The sequence below is a fragment of the Chiloscyllium plagiosum genome, unplaced genomic scaffold, assembly GCF_037043375.1.
Source record: "Chiloscyllium plagiosum isolate Xiang-an unplaced genomic scaffold, Cpla_swu_hap1 HiC_scaffold_15, whole genome shotgun sequence".
NCBI classification, from domain to species: Eukaryota; Metazoa; Chordata; class Chondrichthyes; order Orectolobiformes; family Hemiscylliidae; genus Chiloscyllium; species Chiloscyllium plagiosum.
Window position 1 is genome coordinate 40,373,806 of NW_028270153.1, and position 22,058 is coordinate 40,395,863.

A 22,058-nucleotide genomic window follows, 5' to 3' on the forward strand; every position below is an offset into this window, starting at 1 on the left:
GTGCCCGAAACGTCGAATCTCCTGTTCCCTGGATGCTGCCTGACCTGCTGTGCTGTTCCAGCAATAAAGTTTCAACTTTTGTTTAAATGTAAACAGATGAGACTTCAGGCCAAAGTGGTCATGTTTTAGAAGTGATCTGTACAATGAAAGGGGAGTGGTCAGTTCTCTAGCTGAGTAGTTCAGTCCAAAACTAGTCAGAACTTCAGCTGTGTGGAAACAGGCTGGTTAGCTCACTCTCTCCTTCTGCCCTTCTAACTTCAACCTGTAAGTATTTGTTCCATTTTTGCTGTTTTTTTTAAACGGGGTTTGCTTATTGGGACTGTTGTGTATATTCGGAATGGCATAACTAAGTCTAATTTGAATAGACTGAGTTCTGGAGGAGTCCTTTATTCTGTTCTTTGCATTTCATTGTGTAATTTTGTGAATAAATGTTTGTCTGTTTTAAAACTCGGTTATCAACCTAGCTAACTTATTCCGGATAATTCTCACTGTACACTTACTGAAACAAATTGCCAAGTTATGGTCTATGTTGCCTGTTTCAGAATGTTTTGAGTAGTCTGGCCTAGTCAATAACAAAACTCCTTCCCTCATAACCCCTTCATCACAATAATCATTCCAGTTCATTCCTGGCTGAACAGCATCTGACACATTTTTATCCTTTCCTTAATCAGGAGACCAAAACTATTCAATGTACTCCAGATGTGGTGCTAGCTAGTTGGTCCAATGGGTCTGTTTTCTGTGTTCTATTGCTCTATGTGATCTCACCAATACCACAAATAAGTGTACCAAAACTTGCCTATTTTTAATATTCCAATCTCATTACAATAAATAACAATATCCCACTTGGTTCCCTCACAATGTTCCCCCTAAGTTATGAGGCTGCATTGTCACTCAGAGACATGCGTGCTGATTAGCATGTGGATGCACTGACTTCTGGAAGCTGATGCCACACACAGACGTCTAAGGTCTACAAAGTGGCAGAGGGAAGGTATGCTCCCTTATCACTAGCTGAAACTGCAAATTCACTTTTTGTGATTAATACAAAAGGATTCTGCAATTTTTTCCCCCATTTAAATAATGTGCTGCTTTACCTTTCAACTTAAAGTGGACAATTCACTTTATCCTAATTATATTCTACTTACCAACTTTATGCCCATTCAATTAACTGATCAATATCACTTTGTACACTCCTTGTTTCCTCTTCTCAATTTACCTTCTTCGCTATTTTATATCAACAGCAAATTTAGCAGTCATACCTTCTACCTATTCAAGCAAATCATTGATATAAATCAGAAGTAGTTTAGGCCTCCCACTTACCCTCATGCCATTCCATTCATCACATCTGGGCATAGATTTAGGTTGAGAGGGGAAAGATTAAAAAATAGAGACCAACTTTTTCACACACAGGGTGGTACGTGCATGGAATGAGCTGCCAAAGGAAGTGTTGGAGGCCGGTACAATTGCAACATTTAAGAGGCATTTGGATGGGTATATGAATAGGAAGGGTTTGGAGGGATATGGGCCAGGTGCTGGCAGGTGGGACTAGATTGAGTTGGGATATCTGTTCGGCATGGACGGGTTGGACCGAAGGGTCTGTTTCCATGCTGTACATCTCTATGACTCTAACTGAAAATGATCCCTTATTCCAACTGCCCATTCTAATATCTTATCTTCTACATCAAGAGATCTTATTTTACACGATGACCTTTGATGTTTCAAATGCCTTCTGGAAATTTAAATGTAGTATATCCACCACTTCTCCATTATTCACATTGCTTGTTACATCTTCAAAAGAACTCTAATAAATTAGCTGAACATGATTTCCCTTTCACAAAACTATGTTGACAGTGCTGCATTGCATGAAGATCCAAGTACCCTGTACAATTTCCTTAATAATAAAATCCAGCATTTTTCCTCTGATGTTAGGTTAACCAGCCTGCAATTTCCTGCTTTCTGTCTCCCTCCTTTCTTGAACAGAAGAGTGATGTTTGCTATCTTACAGTCTAAAGGGACCTTTTCAGAATCTGGGGAATGTTGCAATATTGAATCAATACATCCACTATCTCATCAGCCACATCTGCAAAACCTAGGATGAAGTCCATCAGGACTTGTTAGATTTAAGTTCTCATAATGTCCTCGGTACTTTTTCCTTTGGTGATTGTAATGGTTTAAAAATTCCTCATGCCCTTTCAAATCCGATTCACAATTTTTTGTAATGTTTCATCTTTTTCCTCAACAATGAAGACAGATACAAAATATTTGTTTAATTCATTTGCCATTTTCTTATATCTCATCATTCATTCCTCAGAACTTCTCTGGAGAACTGACACTTAAGGACTTTATTCCTTTCTTTTCCAAATACTCAAAGAAATTCTTATTAGCTGATTTCATATTTCTTGCTGGATTGCTGTCATAACTTCTCAATTTGAAAAATTAGAGATTTGTGTTTTAATCATGTTGCAAATGGTGCATTCAAACACTGAAAATCGTATTAGATGAGAAAACAATTTGCAACTTTAAGAAAGACAAACATTTTAAAGTACTATACCAAACCAAATGTGACACTGAGAAAGTGAAGTATGAACCCTAATTATGATGTGGGCTTTAAGAAAACTCTTGACTGAGAAGGATTTTGAGAGATGGATTGTACTTCATTGGAGACTGGATGTCAGACATGCAGAGAAACAGCAAAGGGGCAGTGAAGGTATCAAGAGAATTGGTGTAATTGTAGCTTTATATAAGCAACCTCCATTCTACCGATAATATCAACATAGAGCAGTACATAGATGAAGTCAAAGTCAGAAGTCACACGACACCAGGTGATAGTTCAACATGTTTATTTGAAATCACAATCTTTTGGAGGTCTCACCTGATGAAGGAGCATTGCTCTGAAAGCTTGTGCTTTCAAATAAACCTGTTGGACTATAACCTGGTAACGTGTGACTTCTGACTTTGTCCATCCCAGTCCAACACCAGCAACTTCAGATCATAGATCAGGAAATTGAGGTAGTAGAGAAAGGATCTCTGGAAGATAAATGCTGTAAGTTGGGAAGGAAAATGATTACTAGAGATCCCCTGGATTTTGGAATGTAGATGAAGGATTCCAAGACCTCGTTATTTACAAAGCTCCTTTTTACATGCAGTTTTCTTACTATCGCTGTCTACATGGGATTTTCCTTTAGCACAAACCAGATGGACTTGAAGACACCTAGTAGCTACAGTTTGAACTGTTTAATTTGTGATAAGATTTTTTAACCTGTCTAGATTGTCACCTAGGAACATGAACAAAGGTGCTTTGTTACAGGTAAACTTTAGTTTTTAAAAGTAAATTCAAGATTTTCTGACTGGGAGGTGAGCATTCCCACTCTTTCTGCTACAATTACTACAGCTTTTATACAATTTATATTGTCGCTGGCCTAGAAATTCCTGTGAAGTGATTCAAAGGGTTAACTCTAATAGTGGGACCTGACAATTGAGACCTTTATTCTTATTCTTTTCACGGCATATGCAAAACTTCTAATCTTCAACCTTATATAGTAGGTTGTTCAAGCCTAGTGTGAACGCCTGAGTTTCTGACTACTCAATTGTTGAATGAAGGCTAGAGAATCAGGCAGCCCTTGTTGATACATGTACATGGGATACAATGCAGCCAACTTCCTCAAATGAATCATCCAGACCTCGTTTCAACAGGATGAAGTAAATCTGCAACTAACAGAATAAATCTTCTGGTCAGCATGGTCTCTCGACTGTCATCACATGCTTAAAAATAAAATCAATTATCATCTTCTACAAAACATTAGCACTTCCTGGAATGCACTGAGTACACTCTGAACACTATGAACAATTGTGGGTCTTGAACCTTAGTTGAGCAGCTCTTTTTTAAAGTTTTTTTAAATAACCCTGCTTGCTGCAATGCCAAACGAGCTTTGTGGTGAATTGGGAAACCAACAGCTTAAAATTCAGCAGGAAAGAAGTGGAAACCTCAAAATTTCAAAATATTGGCTTGAATTGTGGGCTAGAATTCCCAGCATGAATTCATTCACCAACAGACTGAACAACAATTGCACTTCTTCCCAACATGGACTAGGAAACAATGAGCACATTTGCATATTGTAGATAATACGCTGAATGAGCAGAACATCAGCCATCGTTCCTATTGGAAGTGTTGGGTGCACTCTCTCACGTTGTAGCTAGAGCCAATAGCCACCAAGAAAAAAAATACTAGAACAAAGTGATAATCTAAAATGACAAATGGCTCCTGTGTATGTGCAGAGGCAGCTCACAAGGTCAACTAATGGCTCCAACAGGCCATAGGAAGCACCTACATGCACATGTTCTGCTGACATCACCATTCTAGGGTGGAGGTGGTGGTGGAGGCTGACGAAGCAGAGCTTCCTTCCTTAACAGTGCCTAAGAGGTTAGGTTTCATTGACTGCTGTATCTTCACTCGGTCATCCAGCATCCTCGTTGCGGCTTCTGTTGGAGCACCGAGTCCAAGCCCAGCAACAGGGCCGACTGATGTGCCTGGTCCCCTTCACTCTGATCCACCTCCTCATCCAGACTGTAAGCGTCCAGTAAAATGGCCACTACAAATGCACAGATGGGAATCAATGACATTGGCTTACATGTCAAGTTGTGTTCCTGGGCATGTGTGTGCTGCTCCACTAGCAGTGGCATTCATAATACTTGCGATCATACTAGAATGGACATCCTTAGAGTCATAGAGATGTATAGCATGGAAACAGACCCTTCGGTCCAACCCATCCATGCCAACCAGATATCCCAACCCAATCTAGTCCCACCTCCAGCACCCGGCCCATATCCCTCCAAACCCTTCCTATTCATAGACCCATCCAAATGCCTCTTAAATGTTGCAATTGTACCAGCCTCCACCACATCCTCTGGCAGCTCATTCCATACTCTGCGTGAAAAAGTTGCCCCTTAGGTCTCTTTTATATCTTTCCCCTCTCACCCTAAACCTATGCCCTCTAGTTCTGGACTCCCCGACCCCAGGGAAAAGACTGTCTATTTATCCTATCCATGCCCCTCATGATTTTGTAAACCTCTAAGGTCACCCCTCAGCCTCCGAAGCTCCAGGGAAAACAGCCTGTTCAGCCTCTCCCTGTAGCTCAAATCCTCCAACCCTGGCAACATCCTTGTAAATCTTTTCTGAACCCTTTCAAGTTTCACAACATCTTTCCGATAGGAAGGAGACCAGAATTGCAAGCAATATTCCAACAGTGGCCTAACCAATGACCTGTACAGCTGCAAAATGACCTCCCAACTCCTGTACTCAATACTCTGACCAATAAAGAAAAGCATACCTTATCAGTAAACTCTCAAAACCAACAGCATAGGAGATAAAATAGTCGTCCAACATCACGTAAAGTCCATCATTCACAGCACAGAAATAGAAAAGTGTTAAAGCTAAATAAACTATATATGGAGTCCCAACTCCATATATAGATCATCACTTTGGTGACCAAAACCTATAATCCCATATGATGACAACCTTCATCTTCCCCTCCCCCCCCCCCCCCCCCACAACAATCCATCCTTTATTTGACCAGAATGCAACTTCCCTAGTGAGCATACCTCCATTTCAATGGAGCACAATGATTGTCCCAATTCAATTCAGATTACCTGAAGATGATCTCAAGGTCCTGATAGAAACATTACATCAAGGACCTGTTTCCAACAGTGATCACGTTTTTTGTTTACTATGATTAAAAATGAACTCGGCTAATTGAAATGCTGCCGAGAACAGTCCTAGACATCGATGGGAGCCCAGGCACCATCTCCAAATGACTGGCCACCTGCCCTCTCTCTCTCCACCCCTCTCCCCACACTTTCCCTGGAGTTCTACACAGGGATGTACCCTAAACCTCCCTTCCCCAGATAATCTCTCCAACATTGTCCTGTACAGGGTAAAGGTGGAACCTGTCAAAACATTGCAGTGAAAAGTTGAGTGTGTGGCTGTGTATATGCGTGTGAGGGATGAGTGGGGGCTTGCACACTCAAGTGTGCTGCTGCCTAGTCTCCTGACCGGGGTGGGTAGGGGGTAAGAGACTTAGCAGGTGCTTGGTGTGCCAATCCCATTGAACTGATGGGGAGGGAGGGTCGGGAAGCTTCAGCAATGCTGCAGGTCCCTTACACATGTGTGTCTGCTCAGAAACAAAAGTCCTGGAGATAGGGAGAGGGAGCAAGTAGGCAGAGTGAAGAAAAAGGAAACTTCAGAAAACTCTGAGCACCAGAGGAGTGGCATTTAATCAATTATCCAAACGAAATAGTGCATATCCATCTCATTCGGATAATTGAGGTTCCTCTGTAGTGATATGAACAATACTGTACCAGCACGCTTTCTTTTGAGGCTTGGAACATGGGAATCTAAAGTTTTTGCTTTCTTCAGATTTAGGTCTGAAACAGCAGACGAGGATGAGGGAGCAGGATCACTTTCCACACACCGGCCACTGCAACAGCCCATCTTCAGTTTTGGTGCAGGCATCTGTTTATGTAACAGAAATACTGTTATCGTAATAAGCCTATATTTTAATGTTGTTGCAAACTCCCCCCCCCCCCCCCCCCCCATTTTAAATTAACTTCAGCAAACTGTAACATGGGGCTCTCTAAAAGCAACATTAGTATTTCATAACTATTAATGGGTGGCACTGGCAGAACTAAATACAATATATCAGCAACAGCTGTTTAAAGTACTATATATTCTAAAATAACTTATAACTTTAACTTTGGAACTTTCAAATTGGTTTCATCTAGTTTGGTTCACCAAACTCACAAATAAGCTACTTAGTTAGCACTTGTTATGATTACATATGAAATAGTGGTCAGTCCACCTTCCTTCCAGCCAGCCTGCAATGTGGATTGGGCTGGCACAAAACCTCTCTTAGGTTAGCAATTATTTGGAACTAGTAGTAGACAAGGCACACTTTATTGTTACACTGTCAGAAAGTGAGAGTTTAGGCTTGCTCACTTCGGTCTTGGTTTGTGTCAAAAAAAATACCATTTTATAGAAGCATGTATCCTCTGATTCCAACCTAGTGCGGCTCAGATTTTGTAATTTTCCCTTAATTATAGCATATCATGCACATGAGATCATGCAGGAAATCATCTACATTTTATTTTGAAAAGTGTCACACACCGTGCCATCAATTCAATGCTTATAAAGTTAAATCTACTTCACAGGCTGAACAATACATACGAACAGTAAAAACATATTAACTTATTTAAAAATTATGAGATGGCACACAAGAGATTGAAGCAAATGAAGATTTGCATTTGTACAGCACTTTTTCCAAAATCAGGATGTCTCAAAGGATTTTATAATCCATGCAGTACTTCTGAATTGTCGTTATTGGTATAAATTTAAGATGTGCGGCAGCTAATTTATGCAGAGCTGTAAACAGGTGCGGAACAGTGGCTCAGTGGTTTGCACTGCTGCCTCACAGCACAGGGAATCTGGGTTTTCATTCCAGCCTCAGGTGACTGTCAACATAGAGCTTGCGCATTCTCCCCATATCTGTGCGAGTTTCCTCCAGGTGCTCTGATTTTCTCTTGCAGTCCAAAGATGTGCAGGTTAGGTAAATTGCCCATTGTGTCCAGGGATGTGTCGGTTAACCATGGGAAATGCAGGGTTATGGGAATAGGGTCGGGTGAAAGGCTTGGGTGAGATGCTCTTGGGAGAGTCTGTGCGGACTTGATGGGCCAAATGGCGTGCTTCCTCACCTAAGCGATTCTATGATCCTCTGGAGTAATAATGCAGGTAATTTGTTTTAGTGATGTAGATTTGAGGGATAAATATTTGGTATGATAGTGATAACTTCTCACTCTTATTTGAAATTGCATTATGGAATATTTATTGTCATTTCAGGCAACTGGGGGACATTATTTTAATATTTTGTACAAAAGCATGCATCTAAGACAGTGCTATTTTAACCTAGATTTTGAGCTCAAGTCTCTGACATGGAACTTGAACCGCAAATTTCCTAATTCAGACGTGAGAGCAATGCTATACCAGAAAAACTGGTGTAGTTTACGCTGCTTGGTTGGGGTGTTAAAAGTGTTCACCATTCCATTTCAAATAGATGGCAATAAATGGCTTTTACAATTGATGATCAACTGGTTCCTCCATAGCTTACCAACTTTTATTCCTTTTCTTCTCAATTAAATTAAGTGATATTTACTGTTTTCTAATTTGAAAAAGCACAATAACCAGATATAGACTATTACGAAATAGGAATTAGACAATTTACAGTTCAATTTCCATCTCAGACACTGGAGCTCAAATTCTAGATTAATGTAGCACTGTCTTAGATGCATGTTTTCACATGGGATATTAAAAATTCAGACTTATGCATGTGAAACCCTACTTATTTAAATATTAAAACGGTCAAAACCACCAAATACTAGAGATTTGTCTGAAGTCAGTTTTCTTCAGTCTGAAAACATACATATTTAATAGTCTTTTTTTTTCCACCTGACAGCAAATAAAACTGTAAATAGAATATGAGGCACAGTCTTTTAAAGAAATCTATAATTTAATTCATATTTAAGTTATTGTGATGTCAGCCCAGATCCATAGTTTGTAAATTCAAGGAACTATTTAAACTTTACTTTGAATCCTTGAAAGATTATGTCATTTATATATCATATAGGGGAGAACACTTGCACCTCATAACTCCCCTCAGAAGTATCCCCAAACACGCCAAATGTAACCTGAACTTCAATGACTAATGTTCTTAGTTAAACAGGGCATCTCATCCACCGACAGTTCTGAAAATGACAACGATTAAGTAATTTATTTTTCTAACATATTAAGAATATCTGGACAGCCTTCTGTTCATCTTATCATGACATGGCATCTGTAGAAGCTACCTGAACTAGCTTACATACAATGTGTTCAATCCAATTTGGCTAAAAAGCACACATGAGGTCAAAGATAATGCTTCCACAATCATGACCAACAGCAGAATGCAGCCAAATCATAGAAAATGGGGAAGTGTCACTTCAATGTGGAATCAGAATTTCAATTGCTGAAGCTGAAGGTTCTTGACACCATAACAATTAAGAGCTAAGTATTATTAGGTGGTGTATCTTTGCAAAACCACATTCCCATTCCAATGATTAGTCATTGAGAATATTTCCTAGTAACTGAAGCTCATCAGGACTTTCTTTTCTTTTAAAGACCTGTTTCTCTCGCTTGCAAGGGAGGAGTGGGAGAGGTGTGGCCATGTATCAAATCAAAATATTACAACAGTCTGGACTCCACTCTAGCCGGAAGGGGGTACATGTCAATGGTTGTAAAGAGGAAAAAGGTTACCAGAGAAAACATTACACATTACCAAAATGTCAAACAAAATGTGATTTTCAAATTTCTGAAAATATTGAGAAATTGAGTCAGTACACATCAGTCAATTAATGCACATCATGGAATAGAATCATAAATGTTTACAACATTAAACATAATAAAAATAAGAATCGTTGCTTATTGCTGGTTTTTACAAAGTAATTTCAGTCATGTTGAAAAGTCTATGTCCTTTCAGATGAACAATAAAAATCGATGTTTCAGGCAAAAGCCCATCATGAGGGATTCCTGATGAAGGGCTTTTACCCGAAACATCGATTCTCCTGCTCCTCGGATACTGCCTGACCTGCTGTGTTTTTCCAGCACCACACTCTCTACTTTAATACATAAGACAGCACCCAACACTCCCTCCTCCTCCATTATGCTGACCTATCGGAGAGTATTTACACACCTTTCCCTAAACTCAACACCCCTCACATTCCATTCTTTGCTGAATACCGATGTAAGGTACTTAATAAGGATCTCACCCATTTCCTCTGGCTGCACATATAACCTCTGGTTAATGCTTGTTCCCAGGATGTTGATGCTAGTGGATTCCAAATGCAAATATAATAGAATCTAGTTCCCAAGATATCTTTCTTGCTGAAAATAATTATTGCTTGACATTAATATAACTTGTGACCTATTGGCCAAAGTGGCAAATAAACCTGTAAGTAAGTTTTTTTTGAAAATAAACTAAGAATATGCGATTCTTGTAAGTAAAACACAAGGCTAGTCTCTTCAGGAGGATAAGCACACACTGAATAAACATTATGACTAAAATGTACCAGAGTAATGTGTAAGTGTTAAAGATCGACCATCCTTTCAACAGTTTGTACAGCATAAACAAGATTTCAGAATACACTCATCTAATCCAGGAGGCCATAGAATTTCAAGAACAAAAGCAAACAATCGCCACCTTATTTTTCTTCAGAGTACATAACATTTATTTTACAGATAACATCTTATAGATTCAATCAAACATTGGGTACTTACAATTTTTTGAGCAATACGAAAAAACTGCGATACGTCTCGAATTGTGTGTCCAAAATTATCATAGATTTTGACATATGGCTGCACCCATGATGACAACTGTGACCTCACTTCAGTTCCAGTAAATCTGAAAATAAGGACAGAATACACATGAAGTTGATCAAGAAAATCATTTTGAACTTAACATCTACTTGATATTAAATGTGGCTTCTGAGTCAGAGTCAATCTGTGGAGCTGACTTTCAAGTTATTTCCAGTTTCATTTCAAAACGGTAAAAACAAAAATTGCAACTGTGAAAAACGCATGCACAATTGTATCATTCTTCCTCTACAAGATCCTACATTTTAAAAGCATCAGCATAAGCAGTTTCATCAATCCATTTAAATCCATATCAGTCATGCTTAGCTAGGCTTGCTTCTGGCAGACAACAAAAGCTTAGCCAGTTACTGAAATTATATTGTCCAAGAGTAGGCGCATAGTGAGAATGTAAACGACTTCTGGAATGAACTCATTGTTGCAGAATCACTAAAGAACATGAAAAAAGACAAATCAGGAGATAAACTCACTCCAACCCAAGCGTCTCTGAATTTGTAGCCCACCATTCTCTCAGGCTCAACTATAACATTGACAAATCCATTGGCAAGATTAAGAGTGTGAGCTGAAGATGTGTTGCTGGAAAAGCGCAGCAGGTCAGGCAGCATCCAAGGAGCAGGAGAATCGACGTTTCAGGCATGACCCCTTTTTCAGGAAACCCTTCTTCAGGCTCATACCCGAAACGTCGATTCTCCTGCTCCTCGGATGCTTCCTGACCTGCTGCGCTTTTCCAGCAACAGGTTTTCAGCTCTGATCTTCAGCATCTGCAGTCCTCACTTTCTCCAAGAGTAAGAGTGTACTGACTTTCACCTAACAGAGGCCAAACACCATTGCTCTGACCTCACAGGGCCACAACCCCACAGATTTAGTAACCCATACATTTATATAGATCGTAAACAGTTGAGACCCCAGAACTGGTCCTTGTCACACACTGTCAGAGGTTACCAACCCATAAGAGACCCATTTAGCTCTACCATTTGCTTCCTCTTCACCAATAAGTCCTCATCCATGCCATTATCATCACACAAAATACATGATGATGGAACTTTGGTGGGGAGGGGAGGTTGTTGTGGGCGGGGAGGATGAAAAAAAGAGGGGGTGCTGTGGAGGAACAGGTCTTGCAATGGACAGTTGTTTGATGTACACAGTATTTTTCAGCATCTCTGTTACTCTTTTGGGAGGGGAAGACAACTCTGGAGACTCTAACAGAAGGACGTAGAGAGATGATGTTTTACAACATGACAGTTAACTTTGATGGTGAGTGATAGCAGAGAAAAAAAAGAATCTCAGTCAGTCGTATCAATGTTTAAATACTGCAACTGTTCAAATGACAAAATAGATTTTTATGCAGAGTAAAATCACACATTATGACAAGAAAAATGGACAAATTCTAACATTTAGATACTTGAACAGAATACATCATATTAGTCTCTGTCAATTAAGATTAGTAGGCATTGAAATACACGATTGCAAGAAAGTTCCATAAGGACTTGTTATTAGTCAATTCCAAAGCTTTAACCTACTCAATATAGCTTATTGGAAGATGTTTGAACAAAATCTAATTTACTTACATACCTATGATCACACAGGAAGATAGCTCCATAGTCATTGCGGTGACGAATAACCCTACCGATGGCCTGATTAACAGCACGTGATGCTTGCTGTCTGTACCATTCTTGCCCTGATAAATGCTTTGAAAAAAAAATCAATTGATGTAATCCAGCTTTATCCTTTAAATTATCCTGTAAGTATTCATATTTCAACATCATGACATCTTCAATTACATAAACCTTTCCTTGGAGGTATGAATGACAAATTGATCCACAAAGATGTGACCAGCTTTGTTTAGATTTACCATGTAATCTCCAAAATAATTGCTAACAAGAAACAGAACTCCCTCTACCATGATGCCATGACAAAGAAGTCTTACCCAACCTTCTCTTTCAGAATTCTGAAAGGATCGCCGCTCTCTGACACTGTTGTTGACTCAATGAACCCAAAGCCCCACTCTCTCCCTTCTATGTGGGCCAAAGAAAATGCAAAATCTGCTTTTTTATGTCCTCCCTCTTCTTACCTTCCAAACTCCACAAACACTCATGCCCAGTGATTCCTTGTACTTTTTTTCAAAACAGTACAGGTTGTTCTGATATGTTTTAAAATGAATTGGCTATAACGCGATTGATGAATTGCAGATGCTGTTTAGATAACATGATCTTTCTACTGAACAGGTATGGCAATTTTCTATAGCGATTTTGTACACCCCGATTTTGTTTAGAGGTTTTCTACAGCACAGAGTTGCAGAGGAATGCAACTGTCGCATTACAGCAGAATGACTTGAATACTATATACGCAGCTCAATATGTGGTCTACTCTAATTTGAGGCACCAAATATAGACGAGGTGAATCTTTTGCAGTACATTCCGAGCTATGGGCCTATCAGTTTAATTTTCCATCTTGCTGTCACTGACCTCCATGGCCTTTGTCATTTGCAGCTCTCTAATGAAGCTCAATGTAAGCCTGAGGAACAGCATCTCATCTTTTGATTAGACTTTATAGCTTTATGGACTCAGCATGGAGTTCAGCAAGTTCAACCACAGCCCCCATTTTGTTACCTTTTTCTTTCCTGGTCTTAACTTTCCTGTTTTTGTTCACTTGCAATAGTAATTATTCATGATTGGGCCATTCACACATTTTCCAGGCATATCTTTTGTTTCTTTATTGCATTACCACTCCCTTCATCCTTGTATGAAAGACCTGACATTTAATCTATTCTGCCCACCCTCCTGTGACAGACCTTCCTTTTTGTTATTCTAACCCACCCCTTTCTATTGCTTAATAACGTCCCTGACATTTTATCATTACATTCTGATGAAAAGCTAAACTTGCAAAGTCATTTCTCTTTCTTTCTCCTCAGATGTTGCTACAATTGCGGAGTTATTTCTGGCAATTTTTTTATTCATTCACGGGATGAAGTGTTGCCGGCTAGGTCAGCATTTAGTCCCCATCCCTACTTGCCCAGAGGGCAGTTTAGAGTGAACCATATTGCTGTGGGTCTGGAGACCAGGTAAGGATATTAAAGAACCGGTTGGCTTTTTTTCCAAAAATCGACAATGGATTCACAGTCATCATTCCACTCTTAAATTCAAGGTTTTTTAAAAATTGAATTTGAATTCCACCATCTGCCATGGCACGACTTGAATCTGGGTTCCTGGAATACTATCTGGGTCTCTGGATTAACAGTCCAGCAATAATACCACTAGGCCATTGCTTCCCTGTATCCTGACTTTGTTTCAAAATTCTGGCATCTGTTGTATTGTGCCTTTGCTAGAGTTACCTAATCACATCAGGGGTTCTTAATTGCAAGAGAGTTCTGAGGGAGATAGCTGTTGAGATTGTGGTGATCTTTCAGGAATCACTTGAGTCAGGGAGGGCCCCAGAGGACTGGAAAATGGCTAATGTAATACTCCTATTAAAGGGAGGAAAACTGAAGACAGAAAATTATAGTGCAGCCTGATCTTGGCTGTTGTCCATTATTAAGGATGAGATTGTGGAGTGCTTGGAAATGCATGGTGAAACAGGGCTGAGTCACCACAGTTTCATCAAGGCGAGGTCATGCCTCACAAATCTGTTAGAATTCTTTGAGAAGGTAATAAGCAAGTTAGACAAAGGAGACATCATCTTTAGATTAGATTAGATTAGATTACAGTGTGGAAACAGGCCCTTCGGCCCAACAAGTCCACACCGACCCGCCGAAGCGAAACCCACCCATACATTTACCCATAACCTAACACTACGGACAATTTAGTATGGCCAATTCACCTGACCCTGCACATCTTTGGACTGTGGGAGGAAACCAGAGCACCCGGAGGAAACATGCAAACTCCACACAGTCAGTCGCCTGAGGCGGGAATTGAACCCGGGTCTCTGGCGCTGTGAGGCAGCAGTGCTAACCACTGTGCCACCGTGCCGCCCACACCACTGTGCCACCGTGCCGCCCACTATTTGGATTTCCAGAAGGTTTTGGACAAGGTGCCAGGGACGAGGTACTGGCATGCACAGATGACTGGCTGACTGGCAGAAGGCAGTTAGTGGGGATAAAGGGGTCTTTTTCAAGATAGCAGCTGGTGACTGGTGGAGTTCTATAGGAGTCAGTGTTGGGATCACTACTATCCACATTATATGTTAACAATCTGGACAAAGGAAATGAGGGTGTTATTGCTAAGTTTGCAGATTACACGAAGAAAGATGAAGGGACAGATAGTGTCATATGATACGGAGGCTGCGGAAGAACTCAGACAGGCTAGGAGAGTGAACAAAGAAATGGCAGATGGAACAGAATATGGAAAAGTATGAGGTGGTGCACTTTGATATGAAGAATAAAGGTGTCAACTATTTTCTAAATGGGGAGAGGCTTCAGACGTCTGAAGCACAAAAGAAATTTACAAGTCGTAGTTCTGAATTCTTTTAGTGTTAACATGCAGGTTTGGAATGCAAATGCAACGTTGGCAAACATTTCAAGAGGGCGAGAATACAACAGCAGGGATGTACTGCTGAGGCTGTGTAAGGTTCTGGTTAAATGGCATTTGGAATATTGCAAACAGTTTTCGGTGTCACATCTAAGGAAGGATGTGCTGGTGACGGAGAGGTACCAAAGGAGGTTCACAAAAATGATCCCGGAATGAAAGGCTTGTCATATGAGAAGCAGTTGAGAACTGTGGGTCTGTACTTACAATATTCCAAATGCGGTCTGACACAGTCTTACACAGCCTCAGCTGTACATCCCTGCTGTTGTATTCTAGCCCTCTTGAAATGTTTGCCAACAGTGTGTTTGCATTCCTAAACTGCATGTTAATATTAACAGAATTCACAACTAGGACTTGATTGGAGTTTAGAAGGATGTTCAGGGGGATCTCATTGAAATTTACAGAATACTGAGAGGCTTGGATACAGTGGTCATGGAGAGGTTTTTCCACTGTCAGAGAAAATAGAATCCAGGGGTACAAAGTGAAGGACTGATCTTTTAGAACGGAGATGAGGAGCAGAGTGAATCTGGGGAACTCATTGCTGCAGAAAGCTGTGGAGGTGAGGGGTCATTGACTGTATTTAAGACAGAGATAGATAGATTCTTGATTAGTAAGAATATCAAGAAAGAAAGATCACAGAAGCGCTTCACAGGAGGCTCCCAAGCACTGAGGATGTCACCGAGACAGGGGACGAGACGTCTGCAACACAAATTCCCAACTCAGCGAACAGAACCACAACAACGAGCACCCGAGCTACAAATCTTCTCACAAACTTTGAAGAATATCAAAGATTACAGGAAGAAATGAAGAGAATGCGATTGAGAAACATATCAGCCATGATGGAGTGGCACAGCAGACTTGATAGGAACAAAAGTAGACCATTTGACCTATGTCTTATGGTCTGACCTTATGGACAGTGAGGTGACCTGAAGGTTGATCCCAGGTATAGAGGGATTTTTTTTTTTAATGAATGTACCTATATTCATTGACTTTTTTTGAAACATATAAGATTATTGGTGGCTCGACCAGCTAGATACCGAGAGGTTGCTTCCTCTTGTGGGAAAGTCTCGGGCCAGAGGGCAAAATCTCACATCACATGGGCCAAGGCTGTAATGAATTGCCCTGGCAGAACCCAAGCTGAAAATCAGTGAGCAGGTTGGTATGAAGCAACTGATGCTTGATAGCACTGTTTCCACCACTTTACTGAGAATCACAGTGGGGGGCTGGGATGTTAACTGGCCAGGTTAGAAGTGTCCAACCTTTTGTGTATAGGGCATAGAAGGTCAATTGTTCACATTTGTTGGGAAGGTGACAGTATCATCGCAGTACTGGAACAGCTCGGTTTGGGGAGCAGCAAATTCTCAAGCACGTCTTCAGTACTCTAGGATAGATTCAAAAAGTTGGGACTGTTCTCCCTGGAGAGAAGGCGGCTGAGAGGAGATTTGATGGAGGCTTTCAAAATCATGAGCTGGCTGCATAGAACACATAGGGTGGAAGCTGTTCCCCATCATAAAAGAAAGAATGAGACAGCACAGATTTAGTGATATGGGTGATTATGGAATGCACTGCCTGGAAATGTGGTGGTGGCAGCAATTTCAAATAAAGTATTCAAGAGGGCATGAGATGATTACTTGGGTACAAATGGTGTGCAGTGATATGGGGAAAAGGACAGGTGATTGACACAAGGGAACACAACCAGTGTAGGCACAAGGGGCTGAATGGCCTCCTTTGGTACCATAACAATTTTATGATTCTATTGTCGGTGTTGCCAGTTTACAGATTTTACATCATTCAGTGCCTCCAACGATCTGTTAATATCATGTAGAGTGAATCAAATTGGCCGAAGACTGGCATCTGAGATGCCAGGGACTTCTGAAGGAGGCCAAGATGGACCATCCACCTGGCATACCTGGCCAAAGATAGTTGCAATTGCTTCAGCCTCAGTTTTTGCACTGATGAGATAGTCTCCCTCATCATTGAGAATAGGCATATTTGTGAAACCTCTGCCTCAGTGAGTTGTTCAATTATTCAACACATTCACAAACTGAATGTGTTAAGTCTATCAGGCTTAGATTTAATACACTGATTGTGGAATCACTTAGTTCTGACACACTTCACTATCATTAACAATATTCTTGAGGATGTCCTACACCATTCAACATGAAAAAAACTAAAGTAAAAAGACTTGTGCATCACTGAAACAGTTAAAGTTGCTTCTAGAATAGAGTTCATGCAATGCTAATGCACCTGTTAAATCAGACATGTGCAAAGAATGTTTACAACTTCATACACATTTCAGTTACAAACTAGCAATGACCAGCAAAGAGTTATCAAGACCGTAAGCACAAAGTAATCTTTTAACTAGATAATTATTAAAAGGACAAGTCTATTAAACAATTTTATACTTGTATGCATATAATACCTGAGCTGTTCCGACACATTTCGCTTTCATTTCATCAAGGAATTGCATCTTTAGCACTACTTTAGGGTCCATCCGAGGTGGAAAAGGCAATCCAGTAACAATCACACCTCGCCCATTCATATCTGCAAAATCCAAACCTTCGCTGGCCTGAAAACAACAAATACTGCATCAGGTTCATTCTATCACTCTGGTCTGGGTTCAAACAGGATGAAACAAATACAAGTTAACTCATGATCACATTGTACTTCTAAAGTTTTACTTGAAAGCACTGTCTACAGTTTGATATATTTTATTAATCTTATGAAAGTACAGAACAATATTACTTTCCAAACTTCAATTATTTCTCAAATTCAATGCTACTTCAAGCAACCTTCTGTAGAACATGCTAACCACTACCTGTACAAGATAGGTAACTGTTGCAAAGACCTTAATTACTTCAATTCCACTTTTGAATTATTTTTTTAAAAATCCAACAAATTTACCAAACACTTCTTTTTGCAGTGCATTCCACCTCACTTCTAACACAGAACGTTAGCGAAACTCAGGTGCATCTGTGGAAACATACCAGACTCAAAATATTAACTCTGTTTCTCTCCACATAGATGCAACCAGACGTGTTGAATTTCTCCAGTGTTCTGTGTTTGTTTTAGCTTTCCAGAATCTGCAGTATTTTGGCTTTATTCAAAAACTTGCCTGGAGCTGACCAGTCTGCGTAATCAATTTTTTTGGTGTGGAATCCAACCGGGTTGGTCTGCCCCCAACCACCCCGGTTACACCTGCGATTTCCTTTGAATTTTCTTTTGTATTTACTTTTATGCAAATTGCTCTGTTTGCAAACTGCACGTAGTGCTACTTTCAGATAGCACAGCCGACCTTCATAGGTACAGTCATTACTTTGGATTCCATTCAGTAATTGTGTACAACCTAAACATTACTTGGACAATTAAAATGAGACTCTTTGTTGAGGGATTATCCATAGAGTCAAATTTCTCACCTTCCCTCTGCACACTGCACAGAAACAAGCTCCATTCGACTTTGGATCACTCACTTTATCGTAATATGCATTCATGACCTGAAATCAATTTGCCATAAGTTAAAATATTCAAATTCAGACCAAATGCCAAAAACAGTCAAGATGTATTTCTTTATGGAGTGAATGGAATCACGTGGAACTTTACAAACCTGTGAAAAGCAAAGCAAAACACAAATCAAAAAGCAAACCTCTGTAAATGATCCTTTGCCTTTCACTTCCACAAAGAGTGGCTTGATCTCTTCTATTCTATTGGAAATGCCTTGCTCCTGTTAGAAGAAACAGTTAGAAATGGAAAAGGGTGAATCAATTCTGTCATTTGATTCTTGATGACGACATTCTAACCGTGTACAAAAACATTTACAGAAGTTACTAACATATCCGTGAGAGGAAACTTTGAGTATTACTATTTTTAAACATGTTCAGAATTACACCCAGTTGCTTGGAAGGGTTTTATAATTTTGCTGATGTAAGAGGCAAACATATGTGGATGTCACATGCTCTCAAAGCACAATGTGGAAGTAGATAAATGGAAATATTTACAAACTTTGTTAAAAAGAACAACACACAAGTAAGCTGTTAAAATGCATTTATACTTAATCTGTTAACTTTTTCTCCCTCCCTTGATGTGTTCAATACATTGGAGTTCCACACCCAGAGTTTACTATGTGTCTTTGCTACCCTAATGCTTTCACTAAATTATTGGGAAGGGTAGTAGGTTGTGATTGGTAGGTGATTTATTTGCCCATATTTGACCTGGCATCATGAGGCCTCATGGTATGGCGTCAATACTGTAGACTTTAAGTTAAACCCCTCACTGTGCTGCCACCTCTGATGGGCCCACGTTGAAAGTTGGCACGATTCTGAGTGTATGACAAAAACTGTCTGTGGGATGGCTGTCAAAGTTATAGCACAACCCCCAGATGTTTAAAAGGGGGATTTTGGACATTTGACAGGGTGGGATGCGCATTTGGCCTTTTTGGATACCCAGCTGAATGTTGGGTGATCTGTCTGATGTTATTCCTTTATGACTTTGGCATGACCGGGCAGCTTGCTGGCAGAGGACAGTTACCAGTCAACCACATTGAGCGGGTCTGCACTCAGATGCAGGCTAGACCAGGTAGAGATGGCATATGTCCTCCATGGAAAGACAGCAGGGAACTAGATGGGATTTTACCATAATCTGGTAGTCTCATGATCAACACTATTGAGACTAACTTTTAATAATCAATCACTCCATGATTTGAACTGAACTTGCACCCATGTTGTCAGACTGTTAGCCCAATAGCAACTTAATTGTACTACTATCTCTCAATATGTGAACTGCAGCAATGTGGTTGCATCTTAACTGTTCATTGAATAGACCTGATGGTGCCGCTCAGTTACCAGCTTTGTCCACATTCCATGGCTGAATTCAAAAGAATTCCATGGTCATTTACCTTCCAGAACTCGAGGCTTTTATCCATGACAGGATATGATGGGAAGAACACCAACAGCCCATTTGGCACAACTCTCGACAGATTAACTAGAGGTGGAGACGGGAAACAAACATGCAATGGAATAAATCATGAGATTTGAGAAGTCAATTCAAACATTCCAAATGCTGCCAAAACAATTTGAAAGAACCACTTCAAAGTGTGTTGCTGAATTTCATTCTTTGAAATATATAGAAAACACATTTCACTAAGTGCTTTGTTTCTTTACAGCAATGGAAGCTTTACAGACAAGTTATGCTGCAACTTTAAGAACTGTAATTAGGCCCACACTTGGAATATTGCACACAGTTCTGGTCACCACACTACCAGAAGGATGTGGATGCTTTGGAAAGAGTACAGAAAAGGGTTACAAGGATGTTGCCAGGTTTGGGGGGGATTTTAGCTATGAAGAAAGGTTGGGGTTGTTTTCACTGGACTGCCAGGAGGTTAAGGGGCGACCTAACAGAAGTTTATAAGGTTGTGAGTGGAAAGTATGAGGCTTTTTCCCCCCAAGGTGGAGGGGTGAATTACTAGGGGTCAGGGTTCAAGGTGCAAAGGGGGAAGTTTAAAAGAGATGTGCGGGGCAAGGTTTTCACTCAAAGGTTGGTGAGTGTCTAGAATGTGTTGCCAGAGGTGGTGGTGGAAGCAGATGCAATAGCAGTGTTCAAAAAGCGCCTGGACGAACACATGAATAGGAATGGAATAGAGGGATATGGATTCTGTAAGTGAAGACAATTTTAGTATGGAAGGGCAGAATGTGTCGGCGCAGGCTTGGAGGGCCAAAGGGCCTGTTCCTGTGCTGTACTGTTCTTTGTTCTCGAGCTGATATTTGATTATGTTCTCGAGCTGATATTTGATTATGTTCAAGAACAGATTGACTTGGGGCATGTTCAAGCTGAGGAAGTAAAAAGGAATGCAGTAATGAACATAATTAGAAAGAACAGGTACTGCTGTGTAGCTGACAGTGATCGTCCTTAAGGCTATATTGCCTGCTAGTGTTCAGCTTAAGGACATCACCTCAGGGCTGGAGAGGAATGATCCATGAGAGTACTGATGGCACAGTTTTAAGACTAAATAATGAGGGGACTGGACTGGCAGTGGTGGTGCTGAAGAAGGATACTTTAGATGAGAGAAAATTCAGCAAGTTAGAGAAAAAACAAGGCATCAAGGCAGTGTAGTAATATGTGCCTAGATAAACAGTATAACAGGAAAAGGACAAGGGGTAAAAACACAAAAATGCACTGGCAAATTAAGTCAGAGTTGGGACAAATGACAAAAATACAGAATTAAAAGATTCCTGAGCTCAATGTCAGCAGCATTTGGTACAATATTAACTGAAGGTAAGAATAGAAATGAATAGACATGGAATGATTAACATGGTTGTGGGGCTAGGAAAACTAAGAAGATGAAGAAATGTGTATTCAAGGATATTTAATAATTCAAAAGTGGAAGAAGAAAGGATAAAAGGGGAGCTCTGTAAAGTATGAGCAATATCTTTGTCTCAGAAGATCAAGACGTAGAATCAAGTTAGCTTGAGATAAGAAATAGGAATTGAGAAAACGTCACTAGTCGGGTAGTCCTCAAACAACAGGACAGTGTATAAATCAAGAAATAACAGAGTTGTAAGAAAAGGTAACCAAAATAATCATGGGCCGTTTTAATTTTCAGATAGACTGGACAATTCAAATTGGGAAAAATCATCCTGCAAGTGAGTTCAGAATTCATTTGGGAGAATTTTATTTTTAAAAAGAATAATATGTTGTGAATTTAACCAGGGAACAGGCTATTTTAGATTTGGCAATGTGTATGGAGGTAAGTATATAGTAAAGGATCCTCTAGGGAACAGTACACAGAAAACTATAATAAACTGTCACAATCACTTTGAAGGTGAGAAATTTGGGTACGAAGGTAGTGCCTTACTGTTTAAATGAAAGCAATTATGAAAGGTTTTTGAAGAGGGAATTGGGTAAAATACACTGGGAAAACATTAAAAGCAGAGAAGCTGTGACAATCAATTGAGAAGTTTCATTTACTGAGCAAAGGTATATTCCATCAAAAAAAAACTCTTAAAGCAAGAGTGACCATCTATGGTGAAGGAGTTTAGGAGGAGTTGTAAAAATTTAAAAGGAGAGAGGTTCAGTGCTGTAAAGATTCAAGGTAAGCC

The 22,058-nt window shown here is 40.1% G+C and overlaps 1 protein-coding gene across 5 annotated transcripts in view; it reads right to left on the reverse strand.

Annotated features, from left to right (window-relative positions):
• The window catches only part of rtel1 (regulator of telomere elongation helicase 1), a 159,888-nt gene that overhangs the window by 44,607 nt on the left and 93,223 nt on the right, over nt 1-22,058 (reverse strand). For all 5 annotated transcript variants that reach the window (XM_043710325.2, XM_043710324.2, XM_043710323.2 and 2 more), the window contains 7 exons: nt 19,859-19,944; nt 18,611-18,688; nt 18,384-18,461; nt 17,390-17,536; nt 12,020-12,135; nt 10,355-10,478; nt 6,352-6,505 (listed from right to left, as the gene is read on the reverse strand). In XM_043710325.2, the coding sequence (XP_043566260.2) occupies nt 6,352-6,505; nt 10,355-10,478; nt 12,020-12,135; nt 17,390-17,536; nt 18,384-18,461; nt 18,611-18,688; nt 19,859-19,944 (783 nt within the window). The remainder of the gene's footprint in view (nt 1-6,351; nt 6,506-10,354; nt 10,479-12,019; nt 12,136-17,389; nt 17,537-18,383; nt 18,462-18,610; nt 18,689-19,858; nt 19,945-22,058) is intronic.